The sequence below is a fragment of the Bidens hawaiensis genome, unplaced genomic scaffold (assembly GCF_021521415.1).
Source record: "Bidens hawaiensis isolate Kalapana, Puna unplaced genomic scaffold, B.hawaiensis_p1.1 tig00008041_1, whole genome shotgun sequence".
NCBI classification, from domain to species: Eukaryota; Viridiplantae; Streptophyta; class Magnoliopsida; order Asterales; family Asteraceae; genus Bidens; species Bidens hawaiensis.
The window spans coordinates 545,131-560,297 of record NW_027491565.1 but is presented as its reverse complement, the minus strand read 5'-3'; the positions used below and the strand labels follow the sequence as shown (position 1 = coordinate 560,297).

The 15,167-nt window shown below is 34.4% G+C and overlaps 1 protein-coding gene across 1 annotated transcript; it reads left to right on the top strand.

Moving 5' to 3' along the window:
* The first annotated feature begins 2,176 nt into the window (after positions 1 to 2,176).
* LOC143636750 (187-kDa microtubule-associated protein AIR9-like) lies at positions 2,177 to 13,631 on the top strand. Its single transcript, XM_077104266.1, has 38 exons — positions 2,177 to 2,321; positions 3,484 to 4,235; positions 4,417 to 4,488; positions 4,718 to 4,783; positions 5,255 to 5,326; positions 5,420 to 5,485; positions 5,572 to 5,634; positions 5,712 to 5,777; positions 5,877 to 5,976; positions 6,520 to 6,621; positions 6,897 to 7,129; positions 7,206 to 7,320; positions 7,390 to 7,510; positions 7,598 to 7,773; positions 7,866 to 8,001; positions 8,094 to 8,194; positions 8,484 to 8,531; positions 8,626 to 8,810; positions 8,898 to 9,015; positions 9,086 to 9,213; positions 9,306 to 9,474; positions 9,591 to 9,709; positions 9,855 to 10,023; positions 10,295 to 10,379; positions 10,482 to 10,555; positions 10,645 to 10,767; positions 10,874 to 11,069; positions 11,145 to 11,266; positions 11,354 to 11,561; positions 11,638 to 11,711; positions 11,805 to 11,943; positions 12,031 to 12,209; positions 12,295 to 12,450; positions 12,546 to 12,677; positions 12,787 to 12,845; positions 12,932 to 12,964; positions 13,062 to 13,193; positions 13,298 to 13,631. The coding sequence occupies exons 2-38, from the start codon at positions 3,537 to 3,539 to the stop codon at positions 13,472 to 13,474; spliced, it is 5,013 nt and encodes a 1,670-aa protein (XP_076960381.1). The 5' UTR covers positions 2,177 to 2,321; positions 3,484 to 3,536; the 3' UTR covers positions 13,475 to 13,631.
* Positions 13,632 to 15,167: the final 1,536 nt, after the last annotated feature.

Here is a 15,167-nt window from a genome sequence, read left to right as displayed (position 1 = left end):
GGGATGGTTTTAAATGGATGTTGCTAAATGTGGCCCTCTCCCCTTAATTTTTATTAAACGTATAATCTCCCTCAAGTTTACATTAATACGTTTAAAACCTTTATATTTATTTTTTGTCATTTTGTCATTTTTTATTATCATTATTAATTAATTTTTTTTAATATATACATAGTTTTCCTTTTCCTTTTTTTCCCTTATTATAAATCTTTTTTTTTTGTTTTTTCAACAAAAAATGTTTATGTAAAAAACGTTTTTTAAATTATATATTTTTTTCTATAAGTCTTTTTAAATAATTTTTAGAGATAGCTTAAAAAAGAAACACATTTTTTTCACCAATAAAACAGATTAAACAACTTACGACTTGATCAACAAGTTGGTTCTTTTCTCATGCGATATTAATTTCATGCATTCGAACGTATAAAAAATATTTAAAAGATCTTTTTATCGGGTGTGAGACATATGATAACACAAATATAAACAAAACATTTTATCATTTTTATAAAGACGTTATAGACTTATATCATTATTCTTTAAATACATTTTATAATGATAATAAATAAAACAATTATTATGATAAAGAACAATAAACACGAAAGGAGAAAACATGAAAAAAAATAAAAATAAACTTTATAGTATTTGATTTTATATGTTAAAAGAGACTTGAAATGACTATAAATGTTATAGTGTAGTAATATGTCAAATAAATTTGTTGAAAGAACTGAAAGTTTACGGGAGGGGACATGACAAGTACACAAGGGGTGTACCTTTAGTCTAACTCTTTTAAATATATTTTAGACACAAAATTAATATTTTGAATGTCTTCTGAAGCGTGGTACGTGAGGTGTTTTTGGAATGCAATCATTCTTGATATAGTAGCATAACAATGGTCCAAGGAACCCACGTACCCATATGTGTTAGACACGGAAGAAAGAGGGATGCTACACATGTAAAAAAGAGATATCGCAGTTCCTAATCACAGATCGTTATTGAAGAGCATTGTATATGAGAGAAAGGAGGAAAAAGAAAAAGATACCAATATTTGAACGACACGGAAGAGGTTTATAACATTAATAATATTAAATAAATAAACATTAATAGTCATAATGCTAAGTTTGGTTTTCCTATCAATGTCAAGATTAAAAATACATATTCACTCACATATATGTAAAAGTTGTTTGGTGGGTTGTAGTTTAATTCAAAACAAAACATATAAATGTTTGTACAGTTTTTCTTACCTGCTATGTGTATATATTTTACCAACCATGCATTAAATACAAATATTTTTACGGGTTAATAGGCACCCCAATTATTAAAAAATATATGATAATATAAATGTTATTATTTATTTATATATGTTTTTAACCACGACTTTCTTGTGTGTGTTAGACCACTGCACTCCTCAAATTAGAGAATCACGTTGTCACACTCTAGTTAGACTATGTTATCTTAATTTGGACCGATAAATGAGATATCACCAAGATACCATCGAGATTGACTGTATAGATCAGGATGATCAAATTGGATCTCAATTGAAAAACTCAAACTCTTCTACCAATAAGTCAAGAAATGATTGATTAATATCCACCATGCATATCTACCCAATTATTATTATATTAAAAAATATAATAATATGATAGTCATTTAGTTTTTTTTTTAACGACCAACTAAGTAACGCCGGGTACTCTGTACGCTGCCCCCATTGGTTAAAGGTAGCCCGAGCCAGCCACTAGTCCGGACGGACGGAGCCCCTAGCGGTCCACCTATTGAGGGATTCACCGGATAAAACCCGACCCCCAAGCCCGCCAAATGGCACGACAACGAGGAGCCGGTAAAACCGGGTGAGATCAGGACTCGAACCCTGGTAAGCCAGGGTCATCCTCATATCTCCCATATAAATTGATGGTAGTGAGATTTGAGCCCCATACATCTCACTAGTAAAGTGAGTGCTCTACAACAGAGCCATAACCAATTTATCATAGTCATTAGTTAAAAGACAAAAACAAAATCAATAATATTAATTAATTAATTAATTAATTAATAATAATAACATGGACGCGAAAAGAAGCTTGTTGGAAAATTTGGCTACTTTCTTTCCCCCCTGCAGACCACACATCACTTTTACTTTACTCTTTTTTAATAATCTCAAATTGTATTCAATAATAATAATTAATAGCCCTAATTTATCTTCTTCAAATGTCTGCTCAACTGTAATCACTGAGCTTCACCAGATCTGGCTAACTGACATTCTGCCACACGCAACTATCAACACACATTCACATAGTTTTCGCCGTCAACGATCCTTCTATGCCTTCACTCTAGTAGTAATAATAATCATTACTCTAATTGCTTACTAATTACGTTTACGATTCGTGTTTTTAGCTAAAATGTATAGGTGCTTGTGAATTTAACCTACTTTACTTGTATTAGTATAAGTTTGGGGGTGGATTGGTGTTTATGCTACTGGTAGTGGTTGATTAGAGTAATTTGTTGCGTTTTAATGGTTTATTATGGATATGCATGTTGTTTTTTACTTGCAGTTTGTGTTCTCTGGAACTTTAGGCTTAGGTATTAAACCTGCATATGAGCTCACTCTAGTGGTGATTACTGATTAGTGATTAGTGTAATTGCTTACTTTTTAAGTTTACGATTCGTGTGTTTACTTGAAATGCACACGTGTTAGTGAATTTGACATACTTTGCTAGAATTAGCATAAGTTTCGGGATGGATTGTTGTTTATGTTACTGGTAGAGGTTTATTGTTGTAATTTGTTACGTTTTAATGGTTTATGCATATGCATGTGGTTTATAGGTATTCGTTAATTTAAACCTAGCATAAGTTTGGGGATGGATTGTTGTTTATGTTACTGCTAGTGGTTTATTGCTGTAATTTGTTACATTTCAATGGTTTATGCATATGCATGTTGGTTTTTTACTTGTAATTTGTGCTAGTTCTGTAACAATAGGTTTATGTATCAAACCTGCTTGGTTTATGTTAATCGTGGACTTGTACGCTCTGTTTTACTTGTAACTTGTGCTAGTTCTATAACAATAGGTTGTTCTGGCCAGGAATTAGCATGATTAACTTCTACATTGTGGTTTATGTTCATTGTAGTGATAACTGTTTTAACTTTTTACATTTTATGTAAATGCACTCACACAGCCCCTCTAGTTTAGCAAGTATTGTATTCACATTATTCTTATCTGCGATTGCTAAAGAACTAGCGTCATTTTTTCGTAGATGGTTGTTTGTTTTCACTTAGACATAACTGCCTTTAGGTTATTGATAATTGTTTATGTTCATAATACTGATTAGCTGTCGTCTGTTACTTCTTATGTATATTAATTGTGTTTTTACTTGCAATTTTTGCTCCCAATGCCTATTGGATACATGGTTATCAAACCACATTTACCTTTACATGTTTTTTATGACTTGGCATACGTCAGTATTCGGTAAATTGTGTTCATTTCATATCTTCTTTTCCAGCAGGTGACTGATTTTGACCAAATTGGCACCGGTGGTGTCAAGTTTGTTACTTCATGAGTGAAATGGAAGAGAAAGAGGGATCTTTAGACAAGGTCTCGACTCCTGAGGATGTCAAAGCAACAACAAGAAGTGTTACTAAACCAACCGTTTCATCATCTTTGAAGTCATCTGGGTCTGGTACTGGACCCACCCGAAAGAGGACCGAACCCAAGACTGTTTCTAATGTGGTCAAACCGAATCCAAGAAAACCAACTATAAATCATGGTGTTACTACTTCTATTGATGCTCCTGCAATTAGGAGGAATAGCACTGGGAGTTCACAAGAAAAACAAGCTTCAGTTAAAAAACAGACTAGCAGTGTTAGTTCAGCCACAAAAGAACCATTAAGGCGGTCTCTTCCTGAACCACCCCGTAGGAGTTCACTACCTTCGCCAGCTGGCAAAGCTTCCAGCCCTTCTTCTCCTGCTGTTAGAACTCCTAGAACTGTGAGCGGTAATGTCAAATCGTCTTCATCATCAAGAGTTCCTACAACATCTGTTGACAACATTGAGAGCAGCACAGAGAGGAAGTCAAAGTCAAACCTCTCATCTTCTTCAACAGCAGCTTCTAGTGGATCAAGATCCGGATCTTTATCATCTTCTCGAGAACGAATGTCAACTGCATCGAGTCTGAGGAAAGCAGCAACCCCTTCATTTAGGGTTTCTCGTTTGATCATGCTTCCACATGTTGAGACCAAAGCTGGTGATGATGTGGTAAAAATTGCTTCTAATAATCACATCTTCTATTTAGAAGTTTATTTAGCAATTTGCTTTTTATATACACGAAAAATATCTATGAATTCAAGTGAAGTTCTACTTGCTATTCCCCAGTTTTTATTAAAATTTCTGATGTCATGCTGATGTCTCCTTTTTCTCTCGTGTCTCGTTATGTCAGAGGTTGGATCTTAGGGGTCACAGAATCCGCAGTCTGAAAGCTAATGGTCTCAACTTGTCTCCTAATTTGGAGGTAAGCTGATATGTACAATATGGTTGTTATACCCTTGCTATTATGTTCATTATTTGTTTGTGAATCTTTATTTACTTTTATACTATAGGATAATAATATTTTATGCTTGTTGCATTTTACATTTATGACTTTTTCTTGAGTGTTAATTTATTTTTAATGCATATGTGTTCTTTCAGTTATTATACTGTAATAATTATGAGAAATGTCAACTGATGTTCTTTTGTGACAGTTTGTTTATCTCAGAGACAACCTGCTATCATCATTAGAAGGCATTGAAATACTAAACTGGGTGAAGGTTTGTTCATGAATTTTCCTTTAAGCCAGCTAAACAATTAGGATGTTTGATTTGTTTGATTCATTTTTGATCAGTTCATTTATACATTTTCCAGTTTTATGTATTTGACCATAAGGATTTAAAACTCTATATTAGATGAAAATCTTCTATGAACGTTACATATTGACAGTTAAAATTTGAGTTGTGCTACATTTATAAATATGACTGGACTGAGTTGCACTTGCACTTGCACCTGAACTGGTGTGACATTGTGTCTGAACACCTTAATTATTTCATCGATTTTGATATGAAAATCTGAAATGCATCAAAATAATTTCTCGAAATATAAAAACTAACACAGAAGTCAAATGAGAACGTTGGAGTCACTGAAAATCTTCATAGGTTAAACACGTTCTTGTTAATTTGCATTAAAGGAGACTAGTGTTGATATTGTCTAAGGCAATGTAAATAACTGTTATGGACTATTTGTAGGTTCTTGATTTGAGCTTTAATGATTTCAAAGGGCCTGGGTTTGAACCACTTGAAGCCTGTAAATCCTTGCAGGTTACTTCCTCACATTTAATTTGTCTCCTAAATGATCATAAGTAACAAACAGTTTTATATTAACAATATCATTTTCTCTTTAAACTCATGCAGCAACTTTACCTTGCTGGGAATCAAATCACCTCACTTAAGACTCTTCCTGCACTTCCAAATTTGGAGGTATAGTATTTGGTCCATGCTCTTATTATATCAAAGTTTATTTTGCCAACATTTCATGTGCTTGTAAATTTTTTTTCTTGTTACAGTTCCTATCGGTTGCACAAAATAAGTTAAAGTCTCTTTCAATGGCAAGTCAGCCACGGTTACAGGTTCTTTTTCAATTCTTATTAGTTTTTTGTGTGTGTGTTTTTGTTTATGTTCTCTCTGACCTTTTGGCTCAATACAGGTGTTGGCTGCTAGCAAGAATAAAGTATCAACACTGAAGGGTTTTCCATGTTTACCATCACTTGAGGTAAGCTCACTTTATATTTCACATCCATATGTGTAGATCAAAAGAATTTGAGGTGCATGTTGTTTTATTTGATGTACTTGCTATTTCTATATGGTGCAGCATTTACGGTTAGAGGAGAATCCTATACTTGAGATGGCACATATAGAAGCAGCTTCTATATTGCTTGTTGGCCCAAGCCTGAAGAAGTTCAATGATAGAGGTATGATGATCTTTCTAATATTGAAGTTTTGTGTAAGTTTTATATTTATATTCATTGTTTTTATAATTCATTCTGATTCTCATTCCAATCTTATTAATTGAATTACGTGGGCAGTTTATAACTGCTTGATTAGAGTTTACAGTATTTTTAAGTAGTATTTACAACCTGATGATTGTGTATTATATGCATTATAAAGCACACACATACTTTGTATTTTCTGATGATTGTTGTAGTTAACACATGCCCGTTTCTTCAATATAGAGTAACATGCAATCTGATAAATCTCTATTTTATATTGCTTCATATGTGTATTAGTATATATTCTTTATACAATTTTATGTTATTTATTTTTTCTTGAAGTTTTTTTTTTGCCATTATTTGAGCATTGCTGAAAGTTCGTGGTACCATTTTGCCTGTCATATTCAGCTTTATTCAGCTTAATTTGGCATCACGTGTTTTATATATAGAAAAGTTGAATTTAATTTGTATACAAAGTTTCTATCAATTGTTCTCTAACATGCATTTACAATGCAATTTTGCTAGATCTTTCTCCTAAAGAAATTGCAATTGCAAAACATTACCCTGCACATACAGCAGTTTGCATTGCAGGAGGTTGGGAGTTTTGCAGCTCTAAACAAGCCCCAGGTGAGTTATACAATTTTATTTTGCTTGTTTAATGATGTCAGTAATGAGATATTCAAAATTTTATTACCCTTTTAGAGGTTGAATTATTTATTTTAACAAAATCAGCTTGAAAGTCACATTCGTTGGGAGGCAGACATAATCTATAGTTTTTGATTAATCAACAACTCAACATTTATTTATGCTCTTTGATGGCTGTCTACTTTTATTAAAGTATTTTTAATCATTTGAATGAAATTCGCCTTAATCTAATAATAACCTGTTTACTAATTGACCAGAGTCAACTTTTAGTTTCCTGGTCGAACAATGGAAAGACCATTTTCCTCCTGGTTACATGCTCATGGAAGCCTCAGTTGATCAACCATTTGAAGAAGATGCCTGTAACTGCCACTTCATTTTCACCAAAGATAAAACCGTAACCGAAAATTCAGATTTAGCCTTGAGTTATCAATGGTTCATTGGAGGCACAACTCTTTCAAACTTCACCCCAATTTCAGATGCTACTGCTGAGGTAACACATGTTTTCGTTTATCATTAATGTTTCTATATGTAACTGTATTTCATCTTATGAATTGATTATTTGCAAGGTATATTGGCCAAAACATGATGATGTGGGCAAGTTTTTAAGGGTTGAGTGTACACCTGTACTGGGAGATACTAAATATCCCTCTATTTTTGCTATATCTTCACCTGTGTCTCGAGGTACATATTCCTCACATATCAAATATAGTTGACTAAAGTTTGACCTTTAATATTTAACTTTTTGCATAGGAACTGGATGCCCAAAGGTTCTAAAGCTTGATGTGAGTGGAGAATTAGTGGAGGGAAATATAATTACAGGCCACCCAGAGGTTGCATGGTGTGGCGGGACCCCAGCAAAAGGCATTTCAAGGTGATCATTTTCATAGGCTGCAGTAAAATTGTTTTTTATTTTCTTATGTTTTTGCTATGAAACTCATTACTATTTTTTAATTTTCAGTTGGTTAAGGAGAAGATGGAATAGTAGTCCAGTGGTGATTGTTGGTGCAGAAAGTGAAGAGTATCAATTGACCCTAGAAGACGTTGATTCGTGTCTGGTTTATATGTACACTCCAGTAACAGAAGAAGGAACCAAAGGAGAACCTCAATATGCAATCACGGATTATATAAAACCTGGTGTTTTCTCTATGTTTTTAAAATTTATCATCATGAAACATCTTGATGAAATACATACACATAGTTATCTCTTAACTGTTTCTTATTGGCAGCTCCACCGTCAGTTAATAATGTCCAAATAGTTGGAGATATTGTTGAAGGAAATACTATTAGAGGCTTAGGTGTGTACTTTGGTGGAAAAGAAGGGCCAAGCAAATTTGAATGGTTGCGTGAAAATAAAGATACAGGGTTTGCACCTTTTCCAACTATTATTATTTCTATTAGCTTAATCATCTTATTGTGTGTTTTAAGTATATTCTGCAATTATGTTATCTTGACAGAGACTTTGTTTTGGTGCTAACCGGCATGACTGAGTATAATTTGTCTAAGGAAGACGTTGGTTTGCGGTTGGCTTTTGTATATCTTCCTGTAAATTTGGAGGGTTAGTCTACTCTTACTTTTTGTAAATTAAAATAGTTATAAGATACTTTAACTACACATGTACTTAGAGCCGAGGGTCTCTCTGGAAGCCACCTCTTTATTCCTTTGGATAGAGGTACGGTGTGCCTACATCCCACCCTCCCCAGACCCTACCTATAGCTTTGCTGTCGGTGGGATTTTTACTGGGTATGATTGATTGATATATATACTTTAACTACACATTATCTAACTATACTGTCATTTTTAAGCTTGATTATTAATCTTTATTGCAATAATTATCAAACTTACAGGCCAGGAAGGGAAATCTACTTCGGCATTGTCTCCAATAGTCAAACGAGGTACTTGTATTACTTAGGAATTAATGGTTTTGAAGGAATATACACGAATATTTCAGTTGATCAATGTCTGTTTTTTTCTAAAAAAAAATTTCAGCTCCACCAAAAGTAACAAATCTGAAGATAATTGGTGATTTGAAGGAGGGAAGTAAGATTACAGTAACCGGTAATGTAACTGGAGCTACAGAAGGATCTAGCAGAGTTCAGTGGTTCAAAACAAGTTCCTCAATTCTTGATGGTGAAAATGGTCTTGAAGCAGCGAGCACTTCTAAATTGGCCAAGGTTGGTTGCCTAATCATAAATGCTTATCCTTAATACATTTTGTTAACAAATAATTCTTGTTAAAAAGTTATTTGTGTTTCATGTCAGGCATTTCGCATACCTTTAGGAGCTGTTGGATACTACATTGTTGCCAAATTCATTCCTGTGCACACCGATGGTGAATCTGGTGAACCGGGGTACATTATATCAGATAGAGCAGTTGAAAGTGCGTTAATTAATTTTTCTTAATATGTTTGGTAGCAAATGGTTCTTAAAACACAATTAAATCTTTGCAGCTCTTCCGCCAAATTTAAATTTCTTATCCATAACTGGCGACTACACTGAAGGTGGTATACTGACAGCATCTTATGGGTACATCGGAGGTCATGAGGGAAAGAGTATTTACAATTGGTATCTTCATGAGGTATTTCCAATTTTCTATATTCAAATTTTTATAATATCATATTAATTATCATCACTGTATCGTTTTCATTCATATCACATGGCTATCTGCAGGTTGAAACCAACTCTGGTATTTTGATACCTGAGGTTTCGGGTTGTCTTCAGTATAATGTCACTAAAGATGCCATTGGTAAATTTATCTCATTTAGATGTACTCCCTTACGTGATGATGGGATTATGGGGGAATCAAGAACTTGCATGGGCCAAGAACGTATTCAGCCAGGTAATTAATATTGTTTTCACATTTGTCATATGTTTATGCTGTAAAAATACTATTATGTATATGTGAGTACTTTGGAATTTAATTCTAATGTTGGTTTTTGTCATAATTTTTATTAGGAAACCCTAGATTGCTTTCTCTACAAGTGGCTGGGACCTCAGTTGAAGGCACAACATTATGTGTTAACAAACAATATTGGGGTGGTGAAGAGGGAAACTCTGTTTTCCGTTGGTTCAGGGTATTTTTTTTATAAATAATTTGGCATATAAAGATTGTGTTTGCTGTTTGTTAAAAGATTCTTTTATATGGTTTTTTTGCAAGTTGTTTACAGTTTGTATTATTGTTATTTCATACAGTATATTAATAGTTAATTCTATGTGCAGACAAGCTCGGATGGCATGCAAAAGGAAGTTGCAGATGCTGCCACATCATCATACGTGCTTTCAGCCGATGATATTGGCTATTTTATATCTGTTTCATGTGAACCTGTGAGAAAGGATCTTGCCCGTGGGCCTATTGTGTTATCTGAACTGATTGGACCAATATCTCCAGGTATTCTGCAGAATCTTTTGTATTTATTTTTGTGCAAAACCTGTAAAATCAATGGATAATCACTAATGAACAATCTTGAACAAGAAATAACCAAAACCTTTCATTAGCAACAGATTCAGAAACTTTTCAAGACATTAAGAAACTACTCAGACAAACCGAGCACATCAAACAACACAATTTTAGTTAGACCTGTATGCTAAAGTTTTTTTGAATGATGACATGATTATAGTCAAACAACTGTTATAAAAGTTCAGAATGTTCTGTTTCTTAGGGCCACCGACTTGCCAGTCACTCGAGTTTGATGGGTCATTGGTGGAAGGAGGACGTTTAACGTTTACTGCATCTTATAGTGGAGGGTAACACCAAGTTTCCTTTTTTGCTAAAGATATTCAGGGTAGGAAGATTAGATCATAAGAATACATATCTAAATATCAAAATATGTACTTCATTTCTTTTAGGGCGAAAGGAGATTGCTTCTTTGAATGGTTTAGAGTGAAAGATAATGGTTGCAAGGAGAAACTACATTCTGGTGGTGAGGCTTTAAATATTTCTTTTTTACATAACTTTATAGTACGGTTTGCTTCTCTAATTACTTGCTTAACAAGTAATGTACATTTATAGCAGAGCATCTAGATTTGACTTTAGAAGATGTGGGAGGATGCATGGAGCTTGTTTATACGCCTGTGCGTGAAGATGGGCTTAAAGGGAGCCCAAAGAGCATTGTATCTGGCCCAATCATTCCAGGTGAGTAGGTTCATTTTGAATTACATACAAATATGTTTAATCACAAATTGATTGTGGACAATGTTACTATAATTTTTTTTTATAATATCTGTCAATGAATTGACAGCTGAGCCTATTGGTGTGGAGCTTGTAATCCCGGATTGCTGTGAGAATGAAACTGCAATTCCCCTTAAAACATACTTTGGCGGACATGAAGGGGATGGAAAGTATATTTGGTACAGATGTCTCCCCAAGATTGATGCATCTGCTCTATTGGATATATCAGATTCTTGTGAAGATGTAACTACATGCGGGAAAACTTTGTAAGTTTTGTGAATCTGGTTTAAAATAATAAATAATAATTATTATATTTTTGGTTTATTTTGATATCGTGGCAGAACATACACTCCCTCACTGGAAGATGTGGGTGCTTATTTGGCATTGTATTGGATCCCGACCCGTGCTGATGGAAAATCTGGTCAACCCGTGGTGTCAATTTGCAACAATCCAGTGGCTCCAGGTAGACTAATGTTTGTGAGCGTGTGTATGCATAATGTCTACTTATGGATATTAATTATTTAAAAATTCATGCCAAATATTCTGGCAGGTTTTCCTGTAGTTTCCAAAGTTAGTGTGAAGGCTCTGTCATTAAGCAGTTATTTTGGTGAAGGAGAATACTTTGGTGGTTATGAAGGATCAAGCATCTTTAGTTGGTTTAGAAAAGATATGGATGGAACAACGGTTCCTATTAATGATGCTAACTCTAAAACATTTGAAGTTACAGATGCAGATTACAACTGCAGATTGTTGTTTGGGTAATTTCTCCACCTTGTTCTTGATCACTCTTTTTATTTGTGCGTGTATTTGATCATTGTTTTGTGCATTTTGAAGGTATACGCCTGTTAGTTCTGATTCTGTTGTTGGAGAGCTGAAGCTGTCTGAACCAACTGATGTCATTCTCCCTGGTACCTTTTAAGCTATTTTCTTATTTTAATATTTTTTATTAAGTTATTTCTGTATTTTATTTTCCTTTTTTTAATAATTAATTTGGCATTCAGAGCTTCCAAGAATTGAGATGCTTGCTCTCACTGGTAAGGCAGTTGAGGGGGAAGTACTAACTGCTATTGAAGTTATCCCAAAAAGCGATGCTCAACAAAACGTTTGGCAAAAATACAAGAAACATGTCAGATACCAGTGGTATGTTTATATTGTTCTTCCTTATGCTTTATTATTTTGATTTTACAATAAAGAGTGTTTATTTTATCATCATATGCTAAATAACAGGTATATTTCTTCTGAAACGGGAAACGACCACTTTGAGCCAATCCAATCACAATGTTCTTGCTCATATAAGCTTCAATTTAACGACATTGGTTGTCGTTTCAAATGCGAGTGCATTGTAATAGACACCTTTGGAAGATCTAGTGAACCGGCATATTACGTAACTGCCCCTGTTTCTCCAGGTCTTCTAGAAATTTCTTTTTATACGTTCACATTATCTCCAGGGATCACATTTCCGAATAAATATATTGTTTTTATTCTCTTTAGGATTTCCCAAAATAGAAAAGATGGAAATTGAAGGCAGAGGGTTTCATACTAATTTATACTCAGTTTGCGGTAATTATAGTGGAGGAAAGGAAGGTAAGAGTAAAATTCAATGGCTGAGATCAATGGTTGGCAGTCCAGATCTAATTTCTATTCCAGGTATCTTCTAACTTGCATATTTTTAAATTGTTAGTAAATTTTTAATTTTATTCTATTATTCTATATCTTTTTTAAAAATATTTGTTTTCTTGCAGGCGAGACAGGAAGGATGTATGAAGCAAATGTTGATGACGTGGGCTACCGTTTGGTTGCTATTTACACTCCCATAAGAGAAGACGGGGTTGAGGGCCATCCTGTTTCTGCTTCCACAGAACCAATAATTGTCGGTAAGCCAGTATTATTATTTTCTTAAACTTGATTATAATTTTTTTCAAATATAAATTCAAGTTACTATTTAATTTCTGATTTTGTTCATCTCATTGTATCTATTTGCAGAACCCGATGTTCATAAAGAAGTAAAGCAGAAGCTTGATCTTGGTGCCGTTAAGTTTGAGGTATGAAACTATGAATCTTTTAATCCTCATTTATTTTAAAAAAATTCGTACTTTATAAAGTCATAACATATTTGTCATTTTACCAGGCTTTATGTGTCAAAGACAAATCCTCAAAGAAGGTAATAATATTCATTAACACACGCAAAGTACGGTGAAGGGGTAAAATTGTCATTTCACAATTATCCTAACTTTCATTTCTATTTTATTACTTTAAAGGTTTCTGGGGCGGGTGGTCTTGAAAGAAGAATACTGGAAGTTAACAGAAAACGAGTTAAAGTTGTGAAACCCGGTTCCAAAACATCATTCCCGACAACCGAGATTCGTGGAAGCTATACACCTCCATTCCATGTATGTGATTTCATTCAACGTCTTCGTAATAACATATATTATTATTAGGTATCAAGTATTTAAAGTTTATGAACTATTTTCTTTTATGCCATGAACTTGCATAGGTGGAGATTTTTGGGAACGATCAACACCGGCTGCGGATTGTTGTGGACAGTGATAATGAAGTCGACTTAATGGTTCAAACCCGACACTTAAGAGACGTGATTGTGCTAGTGATTCGCGGGGTTGCTCAAAAGTTCAACAGCACATCACTCAATTCCCTCCTCAAGATTGATTCATGATCAGGTGATAAAATCTTTGTATATTTGAAACTTTACTGATTATTATTTGCCTTCGGTTTCTTGATAAATATCCCATTGGATGTATATGTTTTTTTGGAATGCATGTGTCATATGTATTTAATTGTGTGGTTTGTTTTTGATGGATGCTTATTTTCTATTTATGCCCATTTTGCATGTGGTTGTTAACTAGGGTTGCTTGTTAAAACTATTTATAAAAAATAAGTGACGTAAATTATTTATCTAAAGAAGAAAATTTGTAACTTAAATCTACTGGTTAAGTTTAATACCTACCAAACCTTTATAAAATTAAGTGACGTAAATTATCTATTTAGTTGGAACCGGCTCCAACGGTAATATAGTCGTTGGAACAGGGTTCTGATGTCCTCGTTTCACCACCAAGGCACCAAACTCAAAAACACTCAAAAATACTTCGTTTTACAACCCCGGCCAACCTACGCCTCTCATTTCCACCACTTCTTAGTTGTTACTATGGCAAGCACCAAAAAGTCTAACAACAACGCTAACAAGAAGGCTACTCCACCCGTTTTTATTGACCCGGTTCGTGTTGAAGATGACCCACAAGTTATTGAGGTCCTCGAGCATAACCGCAACAAAGAAGTATGGAAGAATTGAGATTTGGTTATAGTGATCGATGGCGATACTAAGGCTCGTTGCAAATTTTGTGGCATTTTCTTAAAGCACGATTTTAACTCGACTTTATAAAAGCATATCGACAATAAATTTTGCAAGGCCTTGAAACAAGTTCACGCAACCGACCAAGTCGAATTGGATCAAGATGGTAGACTCTTTCGTTACAACATGAACTTGGTTCAAGATAGAATGGTAAAGTTCGTTATTTGACAAGATTTGACGTTTAACAACTTTGACAACCCGAAGTTGACGGCCTTGATTCGAGAAATTCTACAACCGCGATACACACATGTAAGTCGTACTACTCTTAGACGTCATTGCATCAAATTGTGGGAGTGTGCGAATCGACTTTTTTCAAACTTTAAAATCGATTGTGAGTTTACTAGTGATGTTTGGTCGGTACCACACGGGTTACCCGAATCATACATTTGTGTCACCTCTCATTGGGTTGATCCGGTGTCTTGGCAATTGATGAAAAGCACCGTCGCTTTTAAAAACTTCCCGTACCCACATACCGCCGAAAAATTGTTTGAATTGGTGGATTAGCTAATAACGACTTATAACTTGAAAAATAACATATTTTCGATGTCGTTTGACAACGCATCAAACAATTCAAAGGCGGCCGGAAAATTTATCATAAAATATTCACCACTTTGTTATGGGAATTTTTTTCATGTTCGATGTGTTGCACATATTATCAATTTGGTTGTTCAACAAGGTCCGACAATGAAAACATGGGTCAAGGTTTGACTTGCTTTAAACTTATGTTACAAGATGTTTTCAAAAGTGGTAAAAGAAAGCATCTCGAATATAAGAACTATTGCAAATCGGTAGAAAGAAAATATTTGGGGCTGAATTGGGACGTTCCAACCCGTTGGAACCCAACTTGTCATATGCTCAAGTATGCTTTCGCCCAACGCCAAACTTTACAAAGTTTTCATAACAATCTTGTTGATCGATGCGAGGTCGATATGCTTCCCGACAATGTTTGCTTGTGCGGCCGCTTTAAACCCCTATTGGAATGTTAACGGGGTTGAGATAT

Bases quoted from the DNA above. Each gene is read 5' to 3' on its own strand.
- LOC143636750 (XM_077104266.1), top strand. From the start codon at position 3,537: ATGAGTGAAATGGAAGAGAAAGAGGGATCTTTAGACAAGGTCTCGACT. The intron at 7,511-7,597 runs GTGATCATTTTC...TTTAATTTTCAG, and splicing joins CCAGCAAAAGGCATTTCAAG to TTGGTTAAGGAGAAGATGGA. The intron at 10,380-10,481 runs GTAACACCAAGT...CATTTCTTTTAG, and splicing joins ACTGCATCTTATAGTGGAGG to GGCGAAAGGAGATTGCTTCT.